General features: G+C 41.7%; 1 protein-coding gene across 8 annotated transcripts in view; it reads left to right on the forward strand.

Annotated features, from left to right (window-relative positions):
• The window catches only part of SHANK2 (SH3 and multiple ankyrin repeat domains 2), a 338,288-nt gene that overhangs the window by 106,992 nt on the left and 205,234 nt on the right, over positions 1-26,062 (forward strand). The window contains exon 1 of one of the 8 annotated variants that reach the window (XM_083748813.1): positions 22,342-22,569. The exons of the other annotated variants lie outside the window; for them this stretch is intronic. Within the exon in view, the coding sequence (XP_083604939.1) occupies positions 22,533-22,569 (37 nt within the window). The 5' untranslated portion in view covers positions 22,342-22,532. Of the gene's footprint in view, positions 1-22,341; positions 22,570-26,062 lie in introns of those variants that run through there. 8 annotated transcript variants of the gene reach the window in all.

A 26,062-nucleotide genomic window follows, 5' to 3' on the forward strand; every position in this document is an offset into this window, starting at 1 on the left:
GTAAGTAAGATATAATGAATACTGTACATTCTTAACTTGCTAGTTTGCATCTTTAGTGTATAGGAAGGATACTATTAGACTTCATTAATTCTTAAATTATCAATTTGAGGTAAAGAAAATGAATGTTTTGTCTCAAAGCAAGATAAGTACTACTTTAGCATTGTAAAGTAAGATCGCTGTGTGTTCGAATCTGCCTTCAGAACTTCCTTTATTTAACATACCGTGGTATCATCACCAAAAGACTGGCCATGATCCAGGGGGAATGAGGCGTGTACTGTGCATCTGATTTTACTCCAGAGCTTTTCAAAGAAGAAATTTTTTTTGGGGGGGGGGGTGCATTGGTGGAGGTCACTAGATACATGCACCAAAATCATTTCTCTTTAGAAATGTTCTCATGCCAAATCTCCAAACTTCTAATTATTAAAACAAAATTGTCATAGAGGGATTTGGGGGGGAGGGGGGAAGGAATCTTTCAAGTTGAACAGAGTTTTACATATCACTATTTCTGTGTTATGCACAGCAGTTGCTATGGGAATGGTTCTTTGAAACATGTTGTGCAACAATAGCTTGCATTGACCACCTCCTTATATATTAAGAGCATTCCAGGATGATTCTGCTGTGATTTCTTTCTTTTAGAGTTTTTCTCTCTCATTAAAAACCCTTAATACTGTGCAGAATATCTGAGGGTCCTGTGTTTGCAGCCCCTTGCCTAGAATTGCCAGGGGCTGTATGTTTAATGCATTTTTGTTGTATGATATCCTTCCTGTTATCAAAGCTTGGAGCCAGTAAATATAACCCAAGTTATCCACCAATCAGATACTGCCTAAGCCTGCTTAGCATCACAAATGGAACTACATCTTGGTGAGCTGATATAGCAAGTGGCTAATAAAATGAAGTGGTTCATATGTCACCTCAGCATCAAACTCACTGGTGGTTTCAGCTAATCTGTTACTCTCTTGTGCTCAGCCCAGTCTTACCTGACCATTATAGAGATTACGAAGATAACATATGTGAAGCACCTGGAAAACTTGGAATGCATGGTATCTGAAATAGCTTGTTGCGTGTCAAGGTCCCCAGGGCCACCCCAATAACTCACACATCACACAGAATTTTTTGTTTAAGATTTTTGGCATAATTTTGGCCACACCTTTATTAAAATACAAATTTGTGAGTGGTTGCTTAGGCATTGGTTGCGACTATCTTTCCCCACCATGGGGGACAGACTGACATTCTGCACAATGCGAAAGTCAGAATAGGGGAATACACTTGGGGGTTACGCGGAGCAGGGAACCTGCCCTCACCCCAAATGCAACCAGGACCTCATTGCTATAGCCCAAGCCCCCTTGACAGAGTGGACAAGCAATAGTTAGCCCCCAATTCCTTTAACGGAATCCCTTGCAGCAGCAGCATTAGAGGGGCAGGCACAGCCAATCCATGCCCCTCAACCAACCAAACCATAAACCAATGCCTAACCGTAACCTTACAAGTTGTGACGATTTGCTACGCAGTAGGCAAAAACCAAATGGCCCCAGCCAATCAGCCAGATGGACAAAATTCCTACCGGGCCCCTACCCCAAGAGCAGACGACCCCATGACAGGCATAGCAAGGTCAAAGCGAACAACCCTAATTCTAGGGAGGGGGGGACGGGCAATCCGATGCACAGTCGAAAAGAGGAAGCCCTAGCCTCGTGCAAGGAATTTTAGCATTTCTGGCTATCAATCAACAAATGGCAACATTAACTTCTTCCCAACAACAAGGGAAGCCCCAATCGCATCAGTGGCCAACGATCAATTAGCCTGCCCCCAACTTTGGAGTGTCCTGGCGGCCCCCACCGCAACACGTGCTCTCCATGAAGGAGAACACGCTTTATTTATTTATTTATTTATTTATTTATTTATTTGGACCAAGTTATCCTGAATAGGGAAGCACACTGCTATAAGAGAGGCTCTTTAAAGCCAAAGAGTCCAGTTAGAGTTTGGAGTAAAAGGATGTTACAGCTTTAAAGTACAAGATCTGGCACCCAAACTGGGAAAACTTAACATGTATTCTCAATTAATGTATGCCAATTGACTAGCTGAATGGCGTTAACAAATTCCAGTAATATGTCACAACCCTGCTAATGAAGCTAAATAACCTTTTTGTTGTAGTATTTCAAATACCTGTCTAGTTTCTCTTGATGTGTTTAGCTTTGATCTTCAAAACTCCCCTACTAAGAAACAAATTTATATTACATGACGTATGCTCAGGTGTCTGTACTCCTTGTCACCTTACACTGCTTCATTTTCTTACTTCAAATTTCTCCTCAGAACTCACCTATCGCATGAGTCCTTTGACTTAACCACTTAATGGTTTTCAGCTACAGTCAAGTTTTAAGTGCACTATGGGAATGTACAGTGGTGCCTCACAAGACGAAATTAATTCGTTCCGCAAGTTTTTTCGTCTTGCGAGTTTTTCGTCTTGCGAAGCACGGTTTCCCATAGGAATGCATTGAAAATCAATCAATGCGTTCCTATGGAAACCGCCTTCAGACCAGGTCCGGGGACAGTCTGTCCCCCGACCTCTTCTGAAGGCTGGGGGGGGGGACAAGGGCTTTTCTTCCCACCCCCAGCATTTTAAAAAACCCCGGGACAGCAGAGGACTTCTCCGCTATCCCGGGGTTTTTTAAAATGCTGGTGGGCGGCAGCGATTTTAAAGCCCCCGGGAAGGCAGGCGGAGGGAGCAAAGAGGTCCAGGACCTCTTCTGAAGGCCGGCGGGGGGCAAAAGTCTTTGCTCCCCCCCCGCCTGCCTTCAAGAGCCGTCCGGGATAGCGGGAAGCGCTTCCCTGCTTTCCTGGACCGCTTTTAAAATGCTGGCGGTGGGGAGCAAAGCCTTTCGGCCTCTGCCGGCCTTCCTGGACCTCTTCTGAAGGCCGGAGGGGGGGAAAGGCTTTGCTCCCCACTGCCAGCATTTAAAAGAGGTCCCCGGAGATATCCCTATGGGCTTTCTTCTTGTGAAGCAAGCCCATAGGGAAATTTGTCTTGCGAAGCAACTCGCAAACGGAAAACCCTTTCGTCTTGCGGGTTTTCCGTCTTGCGAGGCATTCGTCTTGCGGGGCACCACTGTACTGAACTACATTTTAACTGCATCTTCATTCATATCCAGCCATTATTACCCTTGTAGCTCCCTCTTCCTCCTGTTTGTTTGTTTATTTGTCAAATTTCTATGCTACAACTTAGTCAAAAAGGTAAGCATGGTGGCTCACAACATCTAAAAGAATGCATTGTGGGATTTTGATTTTTGCCTGCCTGACAAAAAACCAGTCAAAATTATTGATTCAGCACTATCTAAAGATCACCTGTTCTTTTCAGAATTTCATTTGTGTAGCATTTTCTACTGAGTTACAGCCTTTGAATTGAAAGTATATACAGTAGCTCTATAATATTCTGCATTTATTAGAATGTGCCAATTGCCTTGAGAACAGATTCGTTTTCTTATAATTTATTTTTCCTGTCAGAAACTGTCATGACAATTTTTGAATGAGAAATTTAAACCCACATGGGTATCTAAGCTTGATTCCTCTAGCAAAGATAAAGATATTCAAGAACATATAGCAAAGAAGAAGACATTCATACATAAATGAATATGCCCTATTTGGGCACATAAAAGCTTCAACAGAGAGAGACTGTGCATGCTAGGCCTGCCCTTGGGGTGTTTCCCAACATGAAAGGATTCTGCTTCATACCTTGATGCATTTAGCCCAATGTTCTGAAGGGGACTTTTATTGCAACTCCATATGTTGAAGCCTTCCTGCAAGTGGATACATCATGGATGAGACTGGGTTCCTGATCACTGGGAGCTATCTAATTGTATTTAACCAAATGTATTTTGTGCTGATTGCATCAAGATCTGAGGAGGAGACTGACCACCTCCATACATTGGGGCTGAGCTTGCATGCATGCCCCCCACACTTCATGCTCAGTTCCTTGTGTGTCAAGTCAAATGCTTGAACAGGGCTGTTGACAAAACAGAAAAGAGTAATTTTGGATATATTTTTTATTGATTTTCCAATATCGTTCCAATAGCAGCCTCATTATAACAATACCAACTTTATCTAATTAATACAATTATTAATGCCAGTTATTCATACAATTTAATTAAATTGACCCCTTCTCATGCCAGAGTTGATGAGTTCGTTCTTCTACCTTTTTTCTGCGTTACAAAATTTTAATAATTTCCATTCCATTCCATTCAGATATAATAATCCCTTATATGACAGCTACAATCTCATGATTTCTATTCATGTTGGTATAATAGATAATTTATAAAGTTTCAAGTGAGGAACTTTAGTTGTAATCTGTATTCTTTCCTGCGTGTGATAGTCTGAATCCAGATTGCAGATAGCTAATCCAAAAGCTTCTATTCCCACAGCTGGTAGATCCTTTCCTCCCTGCTGCTGATTTATGGCCAATTATCCTTATCTCAAACACATTTATTTGCGGATAATGGAGGTTAGGGAGGATTTTGCTCTATATTTTCTCTTCCCCCCACTCCCTCACAGTTCCTTTCTCTCACACACGCAGTTCCAATTTTCTTACATTCCATATTATATCCCAACTTCTTCCATCCTCACTTGTGCAAGTATTTTTAATAAACCTTGCATTCCGGGGAGGGTTGCTGTATCATAAATGTAACGAAAAATTTAAATAAGCAAACCATGCACTTCGCTCTCCCCCCCCCCATCATCTCTTTCACCAAATGAAATCTGCCCTCAGTCCAAACCTTTTACATCCTTGTAGCTGGATTGTTTCTCATCTCTTTGTCTCTGGCACGTGCCTGTAGTTTACTCCAATTAGAGTCCAATTAACAGGTTAACCTGTGTTTCCAGGAATGGGATCAGGGCGGGGGAGCGGCAGCCAGGGTGCTCTGTGCACCCAGTGCCTTTGCCTGTCCACATTCCATGGGGAAGCCAGTGCCAGACTGCCAGGCAAACTGCAAATGAGAGCCTGGTTCCTCTTCCAACTGAGGAGGAATGCAGATAATGAAATTCCCCCATCATCATTGTTTCATCTCCGTCTGTCTCTCTCCTGCGGTGTTGGGAGAGACACCATTCCTGGCGCACCAGAAACAGGAAGCCTTAAAAAAAAAAGATATATTTTTTATTAATCTTCCAATATCTAGCAGAGAGTAATTTGGGGCAGATGAAGGCACCAGCAATATCAAGCACCAGAGGGTTTTTTCTTTTGGGTAGACTGGATGTCATAGCCTGACTCATTTTGATAGTTCAATTCTGTACAATCATACCTTGGGTTACAGACGCTTCAGGTTGCGCATTTTGGGTTGCGCACCTCACCAAACCCAGAAGTACCAGAACACTTTGCGCATGTGCAGAAGCGCCGAATCGCAACCTGTGCGTGTGCAGATGCAGTGCTGCGGGTTGCGAACGCTGCAGGTTGCGAACGTGCCTCCCACATGGATCGCATTCGCAACCTGAACGTCCACTGTACACTGGTGTGCCATTCAAGAAAGATGGAGATACTGCCAATTCATTAAAGAATTGCAGTGTTAGTTAGTGGATTGGCTGCTGATTTACTAACATATAATAAATTCAAATATTGGAAGTCTTATATGTTATCTGGGTGTAGGGTGGGAATCAAAATTTTTGAGAACACCACTCGCAGACTCTGAAGCAGATATTTTCTAAGCTCAGATCTTAAAGCAGGGTTAGACTAGGACACATCATGCGGCATTATCTGACATTACACAATGCACCCATCAAATTGCATCACCATTGAAACAAACATTGTTCTCAATTGGCCTTCCCCCTTCTTCGGCAATAGCTAAGTAAATGCAATTGTTGCAATTGCACATGACAGTAAGAAGAGGCTGACTATCCATTCCCAGATCAAAGTAGTATAAAGTTGCTATTAGTTCTTAATTCCCTGCTTCATATTTCTGGTTCTCTCTCTAGAATACATATAAAACATCTCCATCTGTTGACTGAACTTCGTAATATTTTTCTGAAGGCTGAATTGTTTTCCAGATTAACTTAAATCCACCCTTTCTTGAGCTTTCAATGCATGAAACTGAAATTACTGTGCAAGATAATAAGGGACTATAATGGCATATGGGAAGTAATTACTCTGTATTAAATTTTTAAATATGGTGACCCCTCATTTTTCTATGTCTGCTCTAATGCATTTGATTCTCTAATCCAGGCCTACTCAATTTATGACTAATCACAGTCCATCAATCACACATTTTGGCTAGTTGATTGCTTGGCAGTCCCCCTGTTTTTTAATCCAGGCATTTACTGAACACCTGATCGCTACATGGCTGGATGACTGCATTTGACTTGATGTGTGTGTCACGAGCTTTTCACACCTACCCTAACCCTGTTGCTTCACTGAGGAGATTAATGGGAGGGATATCCACTAGATGCAAGTTAAAACATGACACCACTAAGTCTAAACTAAGAAGGTTTAATTGAAATCTACCCAAGGGTTTGGAGGGGGAGAGAAGCAAATCGTAGATGGTCATAGATGGTCATGGAAGATAAAGACCACTACCAACATTTTCAAAGATAGGCATTGGGTGGCCAGGTGGGGAAGGTATTGGGCTCCTGCACCTTTAACAGATGTGGTGAAGAGTGAATTTCAACAGGTGCCGTTTTTAGTTAACAGGTGCAGCTGTCGTCTTTTGCATCTGGCTACCCTAGGCAGGGGAAAGAAAACCAAGGCTAAGAATAATTCAGGGCAGAAGGAACTCAGAAGGAGTAGGGTTAAAGAAAGAGAAAAAGCAGGAGAAAGCAAGGTAGGTTCAAATATAGAACATAGGCATACATAGCCACAGAACTCTACTCAAGCTGTTGGCTGGGCTCCTGGGAAACTGAGGTCTGAAATCAGTGCAGACAAATTAGCCCCAGCTGAGCCAGCAGGGCGGGACTGGAACATGATTCCTAAAACAGATACCATGTGATGATAAAAATTATAGGCTGCCATTCACACTTAATTTGATTTCAGTGGATTGAGTCTCCTTAAATAGAACAACTCTTTTTAAAATGTTTGATGCATCAGGTTGATTAGGAATAATAAGCAGTAGCTGCTTAAGAAAAGGTTGCTATAATATGTTAATTGATGTGATTGATGGTCCTGTATCATTTTATTGCTTATCCAGTACATTTTCTGTTATTTTCTGTGCTGCTTTTATCTTTTTACCATATTGTGTGTAGTACTTGAGAAATATATGTGGAAGGTAATATTATCATTCAGTAACCCAATCCTTGGGTAAAATCTGCACTTCTGATTTTGCTTTGATAGATATGATCAAACCTAACACTGAGCCACCTTCTTTTTTAAATAAACAAATTAGCATTTTGAGCATAGATCTCCATTCTATAGAAGACATAGGCAAAGCAATGCTTGGATGAGTGGAGCTGCCTCATCCGAAAATCATTACACTGGCTTTTTTAGAAAACTGTGACCACCAGCATTTACCTCTATGAATTAAATTCCAATCGATTTAGTGTCAAACTTGTAGAAATATAAAGCAAGAAGAGACTCAAAAGCTTCAGTCTCATCTAGGAGTAAACCCCATTGAATTTAACAGGATTTTCTTCTTAATAGACATGGCACCTCAGAAAACTCTAAAGTACCTTCAGCTTGTCAGTATTTTGTAGGAGAGATTCAAGTGCATACCAGGAATTTTAAAGGTAAAGATAAAGGGACTCTTGACCATTAGGTCCAGTCGTGACCAACTCTGGGGTTGCGGCGCTCATCTCACTTTATTGGCCGAGGGAGCCAACGTACAGCTTCCAGGTTATGTGGCCAGCATGACTAAGCTGCTTCTGGCGAACCAGAGCAACACATGGAAACACTGTTTACCTTCCTGCTGGAGCGGTACCTATTTATCTACTTGCACCTTGACGTGCTTTCGAACTGCTAGGTTGGCAGGAGCAGGGTCCAAGCAACGGGAGCTCACCCCGGCATGGGGATTCGAACTGTCGACCTTCCAATCGGCAAGTCCTAGGCTCCGTGGTTTAACCCACAGCGCCACCCGCTTCCCACCAGGAAATTTAGTGTCCCATAATTGTGATTCATTGTTTGTGTTTGTGATGCTGTTGGGGTGGTTGAGCATGTTCCCACTTTCCACACTATTTTTGTGTATTGCCAAAGGGGCAGTGTTTTGCAGAATTAAAGTGGATGAAATTGCTTTGTAGCCCTATTACAACAAATCCACTTAGAAAAAGAAACTTTAGTGATTAGAGGGAAATGCATTGAAAAGTGTGGAATGAACAAATGATTAACAGGAATACATATCAACACCCTACAAGCAATCAGGATTAATGCTCATTTCTGTATAATCTCCTCCGACACAAATCAGGAGTGCTCAAGAAATACTGGATGTAATCCAACATCTGTGTTAGCTTTGTGCTGGCAAATTGGTGCAAGCTCAATAAGTAAGTCATCTGGAAGAAACCCTAAAGTTGTCATACTGATTTCTTTCCATAAGTTCATTAATGTTCCTTGAGACCTAGCTAAACTGAAGTTACTGTTAGAGGACTTCATTTTATATCATATATGCAGACACTATTTAGCACCTGAAGGTTTGAAAACACTATTTTTTGGGAGGAGGGGTTAGAACTGATAGTGTGTTCAGGAGACATAGAAGCCTCTTAACAATAGACAAACCATGCAGTTACTTCTTCCATATTCATGCTGGGATACCTGTCGAAGTCTTCAAAATGGGTGGAATTGAACTTACACAACAACTTCACAAGCTAACTGAAAAAATCTGGGAGAGAGACGAGATCCCAGCAGACTTTAGGGATGCCAAAATTATAAATCTCTTTTTTAAAAGGTGACAGAACTGATTGCGGAAACTAATGAGGCATCTCTCTTATTAGCTGTGGCCGGCAAAATTCTTGCAAGGATCTTAGCAAACCATCTCTTAACAATATCTGAGGTGAATCTTCCTGAATCTCAAAATGGTTTTTGGCCTTCTAGGGGGACAGTGGACATGATTTTCACCACTTGACAGCTTCAAGAAAAATGCAGAGAGCAAAACCAACCCCTGTATTTGGCGTTTACTGACCTGACTAAGGCTTTTGGCACTGTAAGTCATAATGCCCTGTGGACTGTCCTTCTGAAAATTGGCTGGCCAGATAAATATTTGAACATCATTCAGCACCTCCATGATAATATGACCTCAACAATTGCAGATAACAATGGCTCTCAAAGTAAACCATTCACAGTGGGATCAGGTGTTAAACAGGGTTGTGTTATTGCCTCAACTCTATTCATTATTTTCAATGCCATGATCCTATATTTTGTCGAAAGGAAAGTCCCCCTGGAGTAGAAATCCTATATCGAACAGATGGAAAGCTCTTCAATCTGAGCAGGCTGAAAGCAAAGAGTAAGGTTACCATAACTTCCATCATAGAGCTTCAGTGTGCTGATGACAACTTAGTGTGTGTATGCTCAGAGGATGACCTCCAAACCATCCTAAATATCTTCGCAGAAGCTTACGAGAAGCTTGGCCTATCGCTCAGCATCCAAAAAACCAAAGTGCTGCACCAACAAGTACAAAATAACCCCTCTGCAGCACCACTGGTGTAACACTGGAAAATGTCAAGCACTTCTCCTACCTGGGCAGTTATCTTTCCACAAGGGCCGACATTGATGCCAAAATCCAGCACTGCCTGAAATCTGCGAGTGCAGCTTTCTCCTGATTGAAGTGCAGAGTGTTTGAGAACCAGGAAACCAAAATGCTTGTTTACAAAGCTATTGTACTATCAACCTTACTGTATGCTTGTGAAACATGGGCCACTTATAAATGCCATCTCCAACTCCTTGAAAGATTCCATCAACGATTTCTCCAAAAAAAATTACGCATCACTTGGGAAGACAGCAAAACTAATACCAGTCTACTGGAAGAAGCAAAGATCACCTATGTTAAAGTAATAATTCTTCAACATCAACTTCGCTGGACTGGTCATGTTGTTCAGATGCCTGATTATCATCTTTCAAAGCAACTACTCTCTTCCGAACTTAAAAATGGAAAGCTTAATGCTGGTGGTAACAAAACAAAACAAAAGTTTTAAAGACTGTCTCAAGGCAAATTTTAAAAAATGTAGTATAAACACCAACAACTGGGAAACACTTGCCTGCAAGCACTCCAATTGGAGAACAGCCTTTACCAAAGGTGTCTTGGGCTTTGAAGACACTCGAATTCAGGACGCAAGGGAGAAATGTGCTAAGAGGAAGGCATGCTTGGCAAATCCACACCATGATCAACTCCCACCCTGAAACCTACGCCCCCACTGTGGAAGGACATATGGATCCAGAATTGGCCTCCACAGTCACTTATGAACTCATTGTTAAAACCGTGTTTAGGGAAGACAATCTTACTCGGCTACGAGTGATCGCCAAAGAAGAAGATTCATTCTCAATACAATAATTTAACCTAAAGATGAACTATACATGACTGAAGTTAAAAAAATGCTTTGCACTGCTTTTCTATTGTTTGTGAAATGCTAAGCAAATTAAGACATTTGTTTAACTAGATAAGCTTTTTACTACTGCCTTAATTACAGAGAAGGAAAAAAATCTCTTTATAAAAGGAACATAAAGATCAGTGCTTTTTTTCCTGAAGGTACACAGTGGTACGCAGTATTGCCACCTTGGGGGGGGGGGAGGCAGGAGGGCTCTTGAACCCTGTCAGAGCATCACATCTCCTTGAGAGCCAGTGTGGTGTAGTGGTTAAGAGTGGTAGCCTTGTAATCTGGGGAACCGGGTTTGCGTCTCCGCTCCTCCACATGCAGCTGCTGGGTGACCTTGGGCCAGTCACACTTCTCTGAAGTCTCTCAGCCCCACTCACCTCACAGAGTGTTTGTTGTGGGGGAGGAAGGGAAAGGAGAATGTTAGCCGCTTTGAGACTCGTTAAAGGGAGTGAAAGGCGGGATATCAAATCCAAATTCTTCTTCCCTGAGCTGGCCAAATGTTACCTGGGCTTGGGGAAGGAGGCATGAGGCTCTAACAGGATTCTGGATGGTGTTGCAGCAAGTCATTAAGTTATTACATGCATCATGTAATAACTATATACCAAGATCTTAATGAAGTTGTTTTATGTGTAATTGTTTCACATGTGATTGGGTTGTTGTTTTTTCTGGCCCCAAGGAAATTTTGCACCCAGGGCCAACTGCCCAGAGTACTGGCACATTTTTTCCCCTAGAAACAAAGCACTGGCAAATAAAACTTCTTACGCACCTTATAATGTGATGGACTATTGCATTCCCTATTAGCATTAAATGTGCTAAGAAGTTGGATCTAGTACTGTAATGTTTCCTATTTCAGGATGCATATTAAAATACGTCTCCTGGAAAATACTGTTGCTTTACTTTGCATATTGTCTTCCCTGTAGCCCACCTTCCACATACAGGGGTTTTGTTTGCTTCGTGGATACTACAGCCTTATATTCATGCTACAGTGGTTCTTAAGGCCTAAGGCTGTCAATGATAAATTCTCTCACCTGATGTCAGGATGAATTAGAGCTGGTCATGTAGCTTTCTGCATTAATGTAAAATAGCCCTGTTACAAGAGCTGCAAGATACGCTATATCTGAGAACAGCTTCTTTGTGTTGTTCTTGCCATATAGGCAGCCAGTGCAGATCCTGAAACATGATGCGGTTGATGAGGAACCCTATTCTTCACAAACTGTAGCTTCTTGACTAAACACAAGGGAAGTCCTACATAGAATGCATTGCAGCTGTCTGATTCTGTAGACTAATTGTTTAGAGGTTACCAATTCTGAGGTTACCAATGTCTGAAGCACAGTGATCCAAGCTATCCAAATCCAGGAACGGTTTCGGTTGTCTTACCAGACAGGTTTGCATAAGGACTCTCGGGTCTAAATGCAATGGGTGCTTCTCTACCCTGCAGCCCTCAGCTGCCCATGCCACAAATACCTGAGAGTTGCCAGGCTCCCTTATCTGGCAGCTGTAGCTGCTGTAATGGTAGCAAGGAAGATAGGAACCTTCTCCACCGTCCACTCCCACCATATTCTGCCCCACAGCTCTTCAACTTCTCCCTCCCTCCTGGTGGCTGGAACACTGCTGGGTTCCCTGGAAAAATTACATGTAATTTCCCCCTGCCGCCTGAAATTATGCTGCAATGCCTTTCCAAGAACCAGGGAAACAGAGGGGAAAGTAGCTGAAGAGGAAGAATAGAGGAGGGAGGGAGGCTGGTTTGCCTCCCTACTGTTGCAATCACATCAGGTGAAGGCAGAGGAAGGATTCCCCTCTAGTTCTTCAGCTTACACTGACAAACATGAACACAGCAAATTCATATTCCAAACAAGGTATTTATGAAGCTTAGCAGCATCACTACTTTTCTGCATCACCACATGCTATTTAATCTTATACTCCTCAAGTCCTTTGAAACAGTGCTTATGAATCTTTGGTTCTTCTGTGCTGTCACATTTACAAGTATCACTTTTATGGCCTCCCCTCCCTTTCACTTTTGACGATTGGTTGTTTCTTCTCTCCAACACTTTTAAAATCACAACATGTAGCATCAATAATATGTGGTAAATTAATTTGTACCACTTTGGGATCTTGTATTCAGCTTGGGAATTTATATCCTGCCTTTAAGTGGCCTATTGACAATCAAAGCACAGCTTGCAAAAGAGATAAACAGCAAAATGGCACAACACAGAGTTGAAAAATCCAGCTAAAAAGCATGTCTGCCTTATCCAAAAGTTCAGCTTTATTTAGTAAGACTATTACTATGTCACCCAGTAATCAAAGTTCTCTTAGTAGCTTTCATAAAAAAAATAGTTAAAGTACAGTAATAAAACATAAGAATCACAGTATAAAAAGTAAAATACCCATGAGAGCAAATATGAGGGACTGTCAGAGATCTCCTGTCATCCAGTGATGTTGTGTAGTTTCCTGCTGCCACCTGCAGCAACTGTAATATTGTGTGTGGAAATCACTGCTCCCCTTCCCTCTAGTGCTTCATTTCCACCTGCAGCCTTCAGAGGGAGAAAATATGCACCTTTGTGGTCCCTAGCCCCAAGGTATGGGGCCTTTGCCCAAGGCAAGACTGCTCCCTCTTGATGGTCATGTTCTTTGTCCATTCCCTGCCTCTTCAGGAAACCTCTTCTCTGTTATGCTGAATCTTCTGTGCCAATATCAGTGGTTTGGGTAAAATATTTTCTCCTTAGAGACGTTTGGGCCAGTTAAGCAGGGAGCATATAAGCGTCCGTTTGTCTGTCCTTCCAGACCTTCCGAGTGTCCCTATTTTCCAGGGACATCCCTGATTTAGAGAAGTTGTCCTGGTTTCTGATTTGATCTTGGAATATCCCTATTTTCATTGGAGAAATGTTGGAGGGTATGGAGTTACCTGACACCCGAGCCGTCTGATGGCAATCCCACATAGGGAAGTTTTCTAATGTTTAATGGTTTATTATGTTATCATAAGGGACGCAGGTGGCACTGCGGTCTAAACCACTGAGCCTCTTGGGCTTGCCAATCAGAAGGTTGGCGGTTCGAATCCCCACGACGGGGTGCGCTCCCGTTGCTCGGTCCCTGGTCCTGCCAACTTAGCAGTTCGAAAGCAAACCAAAAAATGCAAGTAGATAAATACCTTCCCTGTGGCGGGGAAGGTAAACTGTGTTTCTGTGCACTGCTCTGGTTTCGCCGGAAGTGGCTTAGTCATGCTAGCCACATGACCCGGAAAAACTGTCTGCGGACAAACGCCAGCTCCCTCGGCCTGTATAGCGAGATGAGCACCACAACCCCAGAGTCATCTGCGACTGGACTTAACTGTCAGGGGTTCTTTACCTTTTACCTTTTTATGTTATCATATATATTGTTATCATATATACTGGGCAACGCAGTAAGATGTGTGGGGTATAAATACTAAAATTAGCATTATGGAATGGAACATCCCTATTTTCATTAGAGAAATGTTGGAGGGTATGTCTTTCCAACTAATCTCCTTGTAAGCTCTGGTTCTTTCTCTGTGTTTCTTGTGTGGTGTGGGAATGGTGACAGAAGATATGCCCCCTGCTTGGCCTACATGGATTGGCTCCCTCCATTCCTGTGTGGTATGCAGGCATTGTCATCAGCTTGGGCCCTGATAAAGGAGGCACTGTTGGGAGTTTCCAGTGATGTTTTTGTCCTTTTTGTCTTTTCTGGTCGTGCGGGCTTTCCCCTGCTCTCCTGGGCTGAGCACGCATTGTAGCAGTCTGTCTCTCGTCCTGGCTCTGCAAGTTACAGCTTGATCCCATCTATGCCTGCAGGGATAGATGTTGCCATGGAACTGTTATATTACTCCATTTTACCATAATAAATTGGTAGTATATTGTTGTTAAAGATGGTTACATAGTATACAGTTTGAACAAAAAATATATGTAACTTCATTGCGTGGACAGGCGGAGTCCCCAGATCCTGCGCGGTCCCCCCGTCATGTGGAATAACGACTCAAGACAACGTGCTATGGGATTAAATTGGCCACAACTTTATTAAATTTCAAATGTGGGTAGACCTTGGCTCAGGCATTGGGCGTTCTCCCTCCCCAGTCCCCAGCCGGGGACCTAGGGAGCATCAGGGTTATCCAGTGTGTGTGGGGGGGGGGATGGGCCGGCTCTGGAGAACATATGTTCAAGCAGAGATAGCCGCCCCCGTAACGCCACCGCCGCAGGGGAGAGCAATGACGACCTTCCGGTGTACGGTCAAAGCCTCCCTTCAGAAACCCCTTTAACGGGGAACCCTGGTATCGCCGCCGCAAAGAGGAAGATGGACAAAAGGATTCCGCCCAAGAAGCTCTGGAGCCAAGTGAGAATTCCCAGGTAAGATCCTCCCTCCTTTGTGTGGGCAGGTAATCCCTCCCCTACCTGGCCTGGTCTCCTTGGCAACTCTTCCCCCAGGTGGGATTGGACAACTGACTGAGGTAGGCGGAGACCTCCAGGTATCCCACCTGAGGGAAGGCAAAGCCTAGCCTATGCTGTTGGAGCCGCTCCAGATCTAGGGGCTGCACGCGTCCACGCAAAGGGCGCCCCCCGTTTTAAGCGGGGAGCGGTCATTGCTGATAGAATAATTTTTTTCTGATATTACATGCTCACACATATAATTGCCAGTTTAACAAATAGGAATGTAAAACCTCAAGAATCTTGTGGAACAATTGGTTTTTGTAAATTGAAAGAGACAAAGTTGTCACCGAACTCCTAATTTTATTCCATTTAATGGCACTCATAATTCTACCGTTCTCACAACAGTGCATTGAATTTACACATGAATTAATAGAAATTGTCTCTCCCACTTATGAAGATTTTAGGAGGAAGCAGAAAATTATTCAAGGTAATATGTATGCCAAGTCATTTTTATATCAGGTTTGCTGATTATTGCTCTCCTATTCTTGTTTATAAAGTAATCTTTCCAGTTGTGTTATATTTGCAGCATCTTGAATCTGACGATTTGCAGGCCAAAACAAAAAGCAGACAAAAGGAAAAGAAGAAAAAATGCATATAGCAAAATGCAAATCATAGTGCCTCCTACTATAAATAGGCACAATTTCAATTCAGTTATTCATCCATCCCAGCGTATCTTCACTTCCTCCTTCTCTCAATGGGCTGACCGTATAGAACATTACAAATGCTACCAACACCTCCATATTCATACAAAAAGAACCCCGCATTACTGCTGTGATATTCTTTTTTTAATCTTCTGTTATTTATACAAGTATGATTCATTAACAGTTATTTTTGCAAAGGAGAATTGCAGCCTACTAATACAATTTAAAACACTCTTATTTTGAGGACCAAAAAGAGCATCATCTCATTACTTTTCTTCCTCTCAGATTTTTTTTTATAAAGAAAAGATCTTGAAAGATCTTTTGACTATAACCTGATGGATTTTTTTTTTAATTAAAGAAACTCCTGTTTCTGAAAAACCAGGTATTTTCTCCTCCTCCTCCTCCATTTGTCCTTAAGCCTCCTTTCTCTTTGATGGAGCTTACCAAGAAAGTGAATTTGTACAAAGCTCAGAAGAGATTTGATGCTGAAAGCTTGGGTGAGATTGATGTAAATCAATGATATAATTCACATTGGGCTAAGACAAACCATGGCTTAGTGCGCATGTGTGAATTTCCAGAGAGGGGGTAGCAAATTGTTTGCTCCTGGCCATTTTGCTGCTGCACTGCACTGAGGCAAGCCAGGCTTTGGCTTCACGTATCACCTAAATGTATCACTTAAAAAGCAGAGACATCACCTTTCCAATAAAGGTCCATATAGTTAAAGCTATGGTTTTCCCAGTAGTGATGTATGAAAGTGAGAGCTGGATCATAAATAAGGCTGATCACCAAAGAATTGATGCTTTTGAATTATGGTCTGGAGGAGGCTCTTGAGAGTCCCATGGACTGCAAGAAGATCAAACCTATCCATTCTTAAGGAAATCAGCCCTGATCTGGAAGGACAGATCCTGAAGCTGAGACTCCAATACTTTGGCCACCTCATGAGAAGAGAAGACTCCCTGGAAAAGACCCTGATGTTGGGAAAGATTGAGGGCACAAGGAGAAGGGGACAGGAGAGGATGAGATGGTTGGACAGTGTTCTTGAAGCTACCAGCATGAGTTTGACCAAACTGCGGGAGGCAGTGGAAGACAGGAGTGCCTGGTGTGCTCTGGTCCATGGGGTCACAAAGAGTCGGACACGACTAAACGACTAAACAACAACAACATCACCTAAACCTGGCCTCATGGTTTAACTCTCCTGGTGAATCCCATGAGCAGTAAACCATTGGATAAACCCGGGTTCAGCTTAGCCTTAGCTCAGCACAGAGCAACAGTGGAATGACAGGAGAGGAATAACGGAGTTCTCCCACCCACCCCACTACCACCATCCCTAGCTTTGGAGAGAAGAAGGTATGGCAAACTTAAGCAAACGTCTTCGAAAGGGTACAAAAGAACATCATAGCAGGCAGCCGGCTGCTTCATTTCATTTCCTTCTTTGTGTGGTGATGGCAGCTCTGTCTTCCGAGTCACATCTGTTCTTGCCACTGAGGAAGGTAGACCCACTTGTTTAGGGTTTGGTGCATGATTTGCAACGAGGAGTGCAAATTTCTCGTAGATGTGTACAAAAATTACTGTGGTGGAAAACAGAAGCTTTAGTGAAAGACTGGATTCAAATATTATTTTTCTATGCTGTACATTTTGTTTGCGTATAAATAGGTGTATAAGCGGGTGGCACTGTGGGTTAAACCACTGTGCCACTTGGGCTTGCTGATCAAAAGGTTGGCGGTTCAAATCCCAGCGACGGGGTGAGCTCCCATTGTTCAGTCCCAGCTCCTGCCAACCTAGCAGTTCAAAAGCACATCAAAGTGCAAGTAGATAAATAGATACCGCTCCGGCAGGAAGGTAAATGGTGTTTCCATGCACTGCTCTGGTTTTGCTAGAAGCAGCTTAAGTCATGCTGGCCACATGACCAGGAAAAACTATCTGCGGAAGCAGACAAACGCTGGCTCCCTAAGCCTGTAAAGTGAGATGAGCACCGCAACCCCAGTGTCGTTAGCGACTGGACTAATTGTCAGGGGTCCCTTTAGCCTTTAGGTGTATAAGTATAAGAATGCAGACTTCTACCCCCCTCCCAAAGGTTACTGCAAGGTGCGCATCTGCACAAACTGGCAGTCTGCTCCCACCAAGCATACTAAATGATCATTTTATCTATACTCAATGCCTGTCTACCAATTGCATCTTCTGTAAGAAAGTTCTTCTAAATGTGTTCTGTGAGAAAGCTGCAGATGTTTAAGATGGCTTTCAGCAATCTACCATGGAGAGGTTTTGGCGCACCAGTCATTATATACTGTTTTCATTACTACAAAAGATACAAGGTGTAGGAAACAGTAGTATTAAATATGCAAGACCTGAAATTGTACATCTCCTCCATAAATGGTACTAGTTCAATTAATTTATGTATGTACGTACGTACGCATGTAATTAATGAGAATAAGCTTCAGGTTTCATGTGTTTAGGTTGAAGAAGACTAGCTACTTCACCAAAAAAAGAACAGCAGGAAGTACCGTAGCTTTTCCAAACCATGCCAAAACAATGCAGAATTTTCTGCTTTTCTGTGAAAGCTCACTTCATATTTACTGTGCAACAGTGACTCTCTGGCCACATTGAATGGAAAATATGGAGACTTATCCCTCCCTCCCCTCTCCAACTCCTGCTGCACTGCGTCACAGCATATAAGAACAACAGGCAGTATCAGTAGTCCTTACGGGAGGAAAAGACTCCCTCCTTCCCTCTCCCCCACATCTGAAGTGTCAGTTTTACTGCTTGTCCAGTGAACAAGTAGGGTTTATAGGGAAGGTGCATGGTGTTTGGAGGATCTGAGGCTGGGTAAGTGAGTGGAGGCTGGATTTGGATTTGTCTATGTAGGATGGGTCAGTCTAGGAATTCTTCCATGGTTTGGATTTAAATTCAAGCTGGAGAAATATTCGAGGCCACCAGTGTCCACCTCTTATTTGAGATGAGCATTGTGAGCCCCTGAAATGTGTATCCAAGTCACAGGATTATGGTTTTTGCCGGCATCAGCAAAATGTAGTGCGTCTCTGGAGGATTATGGTAGATTATTTGCTTATAAGACTCTTGCTCTTTAGTACTACATGCTGCTTACAGCCATAAGAACAGTGCTACGCTTTGAAATAAAATTGACTCTACCGACACTTGGAATCACAGATGCTTTGCCCTGTTATTTACCAGCCAGGCTTAAATGCAAAACTAAAACAATATGACATGCAATCAAGCCATACAAATAAATTTTGAGCACTTTCATTGAAAAGATATTAAAAGACCTCAGTTTTTTAATACAGGAACAATGACAATGGAGGTAGAGTCAAGTCTACACAGCAACAGGTATGGGGTGGGGTGGATGAATGCTCATTAATTTCTCAAGTGGTTAGTTTCCTTGCACACCAGCTCTCTCCCTTACCTTTACTGTCATCTTTCCTAGTAGCAGACCTGCCCTCCCCAACACTAGCATCGCTGCAGCTTACCAGGATGGGGTTCGGGTGGCACTGTGTGGGCCTGCAGGCAAAGTCACAGCAAATGGCTGCCTTGAAAAATTTGTAAGATTTAAAGGCTTGGAGAGATTAAAGGGTCTTTGTATGGTGTCTAAAGGTCATTAAATTTGGCATCAGAAGATTTTCCCCGGTGGAGAACATTGCAAAAGAAGAGTTTAAAAGCTAAAAGGGCCCTTTCCCTGATCACTGGTGCTATGTGTACCAAGTTAAGACCTCAATAGATGATATTAACAATTGACCAGATTCATGTAGGAACTGGTGGATGGATGATATATATGTATGTGTGCTTAATTAATTTAGTTCATTTATCAATTTTTCATATTTCAACAGAAATCTCTTCACTGGTTTACATATCCAAAGTAAAAGGAGTGAAAAACGCACAAAACCAATACAAATTCAGACCCAAACAACATTACTACCAACGCCACCACTACTGCTACTATTAAGAACCCCATATCTCAGTAAAATAATAAAATAACAATAAATATATCTAAATAACATTCATAAGTAAAATATCTATGAATCACAAAATAAACATATGCACAGTTGCATAAAATAGGGTTGCCATATTTCAAAAAGTGAAAATTCGGACACAAAAGTTATGGCCAAACTTTGTTTTGGCAAACATCTTGAGCTTTTTTGAGGGGAGGGTTGGGGGGCAAAGTTTTTGAGCTATTTTTTAGGAAAATCACACACACAAAAAAATCAAAACTTTTGATGGGCAGTGGCGTAGCGTGGGTTGTCAGCACCCGGGGCAAGGCAAGTAATTTGCGCCCCCTAACCCCTGGATTTGTGCCCCCTAACCCATGGATTTGCGCCCCCTAACCCTAACCCCCAGATGTTGCACCTGGTGCGGCCGGCCCCCCCGCACCCCCACGCTACGCCACTGCACCTGGGTTTTCCTGGACATTTCTACCAATTTGGAAATTCTGCCAGGACGCTATTTTCGATGGCAGTTAATCTGCGGTGTGCTACAGGAAACAATTTTATCCACAATGTTATTTAATACCTATGGAAAGCCATTTGAAGTGGTCATTATAAGATTTGTGGCAAGGTGGAATCCAACCTAGTGCTCAGTCTCTTGTTTCATCATCTCCCCATACTTCCCCAGTGCACCCCCCAAATCTGTTTTCAGACTTCCCTCAACCTTCTGAAACAAATTTGGGGAGAGTGCATGGCCTGCATGGGCGACATGTAATTTGTACATTTATTTGTACATTTGTTTATATGTTCATCCCCCCCTTTATTTTGATAATTTTGTTCTGTTTACTGTTTTAAAGTTCTTTAATTGCTGTTTTAAGTAATATTTTAGACCATTTTATGTAAATAACTAAGATGATTTTTTAAGTGACATATAAATTTGGAGGTTTTTAAGATTAAAAATACACACACCTTTGTTAGGTAGTTCTTTTCTGAAGTCGTTATGTGGGCGTTAGATAACCTAGGCATGATTAGTTGGGGAGAACTACATAGCTATTTCCGTTTCTTCAAAATTGAGATGCATGTGGCTTCCTCAGGAAAGTGGCTGTCCCAGACTCCTACCTACATTATTAGACACAGAGGGCAAGAACTGCATGTGCACATATCCGACAAATAATAAGGGAGTTTTCACACATTTGACAGTGCAGATGATGCCTATGTATATTTGTGCTCTCCTACTTTCCCGGGCTAGGCTATGTGTATTTCATCAAATATAAGTTGTTGATTAAAATCATTTTGCTGAATTTTATGTGTGTTCAGACCCTTGAAGCCTAAAAACGACTACTTCTAGAGGATGGTGCTTTTTTATATTAAATATTAACAACAAAATAAACACTGTAATATTAACTGAATCCTAAATTGTTTTCATTACTTATTTATGCTGGCTAACTCTTTACAGCTATTTTATCAAAAGCGAAAGAAGGTAGAATTTAGCTTGGCTGCTCTTATTTCCATTTATTTTTTTATTCATGAAAGAGTTATTCTTAGCAATAAAATGAGTTGCACACTTTTAAAAGCAGATACCTTGCCAACAGCAGGCAAATACTGTTGCAGTGGAACTAGGAACTATTATTAGTAAATGGATCCATTTATTCAAGTTTAGGGCAAATTCTACCAGACCTCAAATTAGATTCTGTACATGAGCGGTTTCCAATTAGGGTTCCGTGGACCCCTGGGGTCCGTGAAATGCACCCAGGGGGTCTTCAGCCTTATCCCTTGCCTCAGCCCAACTAATTTTTCATCATTTATGCATGGTAATATCACACATTTTATGGTCTGTTTTTAGTATACCTAAAATCCTTTGCTTATTAGGGGCTACCCAATGTTTTGTTCAAAAAATTGCTTTGTAGAGGTAACTACCATAGAGTTCTCAAAATTTTCAAAAGTAGGGGGTCCGTGGCTTGGCTTTTGAAAAATAAGCAGTCCTCTGTAATTGGCTAATTGGGAACCACTGCTGTACGTGATACTTCTGAAATTTTCACACCTTTTGATATAATTCTGCCTCCGATTTGTGATTTCTTGAATGCAGCGTGCTATTTCTAATATTCTATAAACATAAAGAGACACATTCCTTCCTAACATCACTGGTATTTCAGATAAGTATTTATAGGATTGGGCTGTTAGAAGCTTTTGCACAGGCGTGTATAAAAGCCACCAAACAACGCTTTTCAAAAGCTGTGGTAATTCTAATAATAAAGCATATTTTTAAGTAGCTGTGTGAAATTGTAAGGTTTCCATTCTTACAGTGGAAGTATGGAAAGTCTACATTTTAGTTGAATAAAATTTCCATAAAGTGGGTAAGGGTAAGAAGCAATTGTACTTTAAAAACAAAACAAAACAAAACGTGACTGTCAGCTTTGTTCCGATGTTTAGGTAGGGTGTGCAACTTGGAAGCAGTTAATTATATACCAGCAGGGATGAACCAATAGAGTCTAGAAGGCAATTCTAGAAACCGGCGTATAAGTACTGAAAAGCATTTTAGGTGTAGATGCTGAGATTCAGCTTCACGAGCTCCCGCCTTTTCCAAGACTTCCCCTTTAGCCTGTGTAATGCTGCCATGAGATAAGATGAATGATTCCTCTCCCTCCTCCTCCCCCTTCTTCAAATGTTAATTTTGACCCCACTCGGCCTGCCCTGCTTCTCCTTGCCTCAGTCCTCCCTGTTCTCCTACACATAAACGTCTCAGTTACAAAAGACTCTGTGTAGATGGTGTTCACATGACTAATACTATGAAAGATAGCAAGGTTTTTTGAGCAGCACCAGTCTAAGCACAGTTGGCTCACAGCTGACAGACAGAATGTGGGGTGGGCTTTGTCACCAGAACGCTGGGTGCTGCTTGCCCAGCTATGCTTGTAGTTATACAGTGCCCAGTAACCTGCTGCTTATGTCAGGTTGCAGGCAGTTAAAACACATAGAAACTGGGTAGCTTTTTTTCTTTTTCATCTCAGCAAAGGTTATATAATGAGGGGATTGCTGCTAAAGTAAAAAGGAAAATGAAGTCTTTGTTAAATGCCTTAACAAAGAAAGAAGGTAAGCACTGAACGCAAAGCACTTGACGCTGGAGGACTGCTATTTTCTTCTGCATGCTTAATATGATCTGCTTAGTTACTGTATAATTATTCTAAGTTCTTTCCGTATCTTTTCCAGAATTCCTTTATGTTGGGTTGTCCTTTTAGACAACTCATTATAAGAGCGGGGTGTGACTTTGTTCGTTTTAGTTTATATCACAGAAGCCTTGTGTTCCTTTCACAGGGGGAAAGCTCTGTATTTGAGTAAGGAGAAGCGATTTCTTAGGTTTATATTACTATTGAATGCTCATAAGTGTTTCCTTCAGATGTATGCAGTTTGATGAAAACATTCCAGTAGATTATGAAACAACGTGTTTTTTAAATTCATACGGGGTGGTACTTTGAAGCATGATGCTGGTTCTCGCATCAATGCACCTAAAAGCTTTGCTGTATAATTATATTTTATTAAATAAATGAATATATACAGTATATGGAAATCTATTCAGGAGAGCTTAAAACATGTACTTTCTGTTTTGATAGAAAAGGGGATTTTGGGGGGAGGTGGGATACAATTACATTAGTTATTGTAAACGAAACATGAATCGTATCAAATGTATCTACCCACTTGCAGCATGCAAACTGATATAGGGAAAAGGTGAGAAAGCACTTGCATAGTTGGAGTTGGTTGTTTATGTCACTAATTATCCATATAACATTCCTGGCATTTGCAGCTTCTAATAAAAAAGTCACTAATTAAAAGCTGCTCTTCAAACCAATGCTTTGTTAACATCAAGTAGAAATTAACTCATTATTTAAAGCCCCTTACACTTACCATCTGATAAGAGGAAAGAGGTTGTGTAAAATGTAGAAATCACTTTGGTCTGGCTCTGTTTCTCCTGAAATCTGTGAGTCCCAAACAGAGACAGCTACACTATACTGTCTACAAGCATGTTTCATTGAAGTGTTTGGAGAAATGTGATTTTCTTTTTCGTTTGCTCTCTGCTTAAGCTAAGATCCTTCCATTGATTTCAGTGTGTCAGAATAAAATTAAATACCAGCACTCTGAGTTAAATGCTTTGTAAGGCAGAATTAATGTTTATAGGGTAAGTATTGTACCACACAGATTTGAAATGTTGTTATCAGTAATATTTTTGGTATTTTGGTGATATAAATTCCAAGGGCCTTTACTTAGATACGGCGTTTGAAATCTCGTGTAACGTAACGCATTTAGTTATGTAAAGAAATATATATTGTTCAAAGGGACCATGTGTATTTAAATGGATGATCAGTAGGGCAATAAAAAAGTACAGTGAAGGGTGTGTTTTTTATAACGTACATGAGCATGCATTATGGAACCAACATGTTTTCCTTAACCTCAGTTTTGGCCTAAGTGTTAAAATTTTTGAGCCATGTAGTTTTTAGTTATTTATTTATATATTTATACCCTACCTTTTGGCTTGGTAGGCCTGCACACGTATAAGCAAGGATACATTACATTTACATCAGCAAACATCATGTTTTGTTAAAATCAAAACATGAGTTGACTTGGCTAAATTGTTAAAATTAGATCTTTTTAAACTGTTCAGAGGGAAGCAAAGTAGCAATACTGATTGTAATTCACTCGTCTCATCCCTGTAAAACACATTTGTGGTTTGTTTGTTTTGTGGAATACCTTAAAATAGTATTTTCCTCATTTAAAATACATGTGAAATATTAGCATTCATTTTGAAGTATGAGGGGAAAAACACACACTCTAAATTTAATTTTGGTAACTCAGTTCTAGCTGGTAAATGCATTCCGGCATTATTGATTCAATGGGAAAGTTGACACTGATTTCCATGGGGTATGAATTGTACCTGCTCGTTCTTATCCAGCAGTTCACTCTTGTAAACATATTCCTTCATGCAGATAAGACAGTGCATACACAAATTCCGGCAATGTTGGAAGGGGTACTTCTCACATCAGATTTATGCACCCATCACTGCTGCTTGGGGAGGCTTTTCAATGAAGTTCATCAGAGCAACGATCACTCTTCATTTTGTCCTAACATAGGTGGCAGCCTATGACCCTCCAGATATTGTTGGACTTCTACCACCTCAGTCTTAGCCACATGACCAATGGTGGGGGATGATGAAATCCAGCACCATCTGGAGGGCTCCTGTCCCTTGGTGTAGAGAGTGCAGAGAGAAGAATTGCACATGGGCTCCAGGAATCCCCATTGCGCAATGTACCTCTCGAGGGATATTTAGTAGAGGTTGTCGAGGCTATTTCTGTCCAGCTCATATTGTTTCTGTGAGAATGCAAACACAGGAGCAAATAAATAGTTATTTTAATTGCTTGCAGGTCTCTGGTGTCAGGGTCTGGGAAGACCTTAATTAAAAAACCCCTCAAAGTATTTGTTAATATCTTTCATCCTTTTTTGACTGCCTATAAGTGAAAGTATTATGGTATCATTTTGATTTTGCTGTAAAGTGATATAGGTCATTTTAGGTTTGCTGAATCTTCAAGTCATTGTGTCACATGCAAGTCCCAGTGAAGCAACAGGATACCTTTTAAATAAACGATTCATGTGATGTTGCATCAGGGTTTCTTAATGACTGTGTGCATTGATATTTAGCTATCTATCTATAGAAACATACATGCATAGGCCTCGTGGGCTCTTTTGCTCGTGGATATATAAAAATGGTTAAAATTATTTTCTCAAACAATACATAGCTCAACACCTCCCAGTAGCGAGAAGCATCTGAACGTGGGGCATTTTCAGAGTGGGGAAGAGGAATTGTAGTAGTAGTCAGAGACATAATAAGACTAGCTACATATTCATTGGATTTTCCCCTTCACAAGTTTCTTATTCTTTTATTTTTATTAGGACGCGGGTGGCGCTGTGGTCTAAACCTCTGAGCCTCTTGGGCTTGCCGATCAGAAGGTCGGCGGTTCAAATCCCCGTGACGGGGTGAGCTCCCCGTTGCTTGGTCCCAGCTCCTCCCAACCTAGCAGTTCAAAAGCATGTGAAAAAAGTGCAAGTAGATAAATAGGTACTGCTCCGGTGGGAAGGTAAATGGTGTTTCCGTGTGCTGCTCTGGTTTTGGTGTTCCATTGCACCAGAAACGGCTTAGTCATGCTGGCCACATGACCTGGGGAAAAACTCTGCAGACAAACACCTCCCTCAGCCTGTAAAGCAAGATGAGCGTCACAACCCCAGAGTCGTCTGCGACTGGACTTAACTGTCAGGGGTCCTTTACCTTTACCTTTACACTGCAACTGTGTATTCTAAATGTAGGGAATATAAGCTGCATTTACTATTATTTAACACAAAACTCAAAAGTCTTGCAACCTGATATTGTGAGATGCTACATTGATAAATGCCTCACCGGATCAAGTGCTGGGATTCCAGTAATGGTGGAAAGCAGGAGCCCTTTTTGACCAAGAATGGTCAAGTTTGGAATTTTGAGAAGGTGCTATGGATGCCAGTCACAAAATGGCTGCTATGGGGCAGGGCATAATGGCTGCCAAAT

This window comes from Podarcis gaigeae, assembly GCF_964106915.1.
Source record: "Podarcis gaigeae genome assembly, chromosome: 1".
Lineage (NCBI taxonomy): Eukaryota > Metazoa > Chordata > Lepidosauria > Squamata > Lacertidae > Podarcis > Podarcis gaigeae.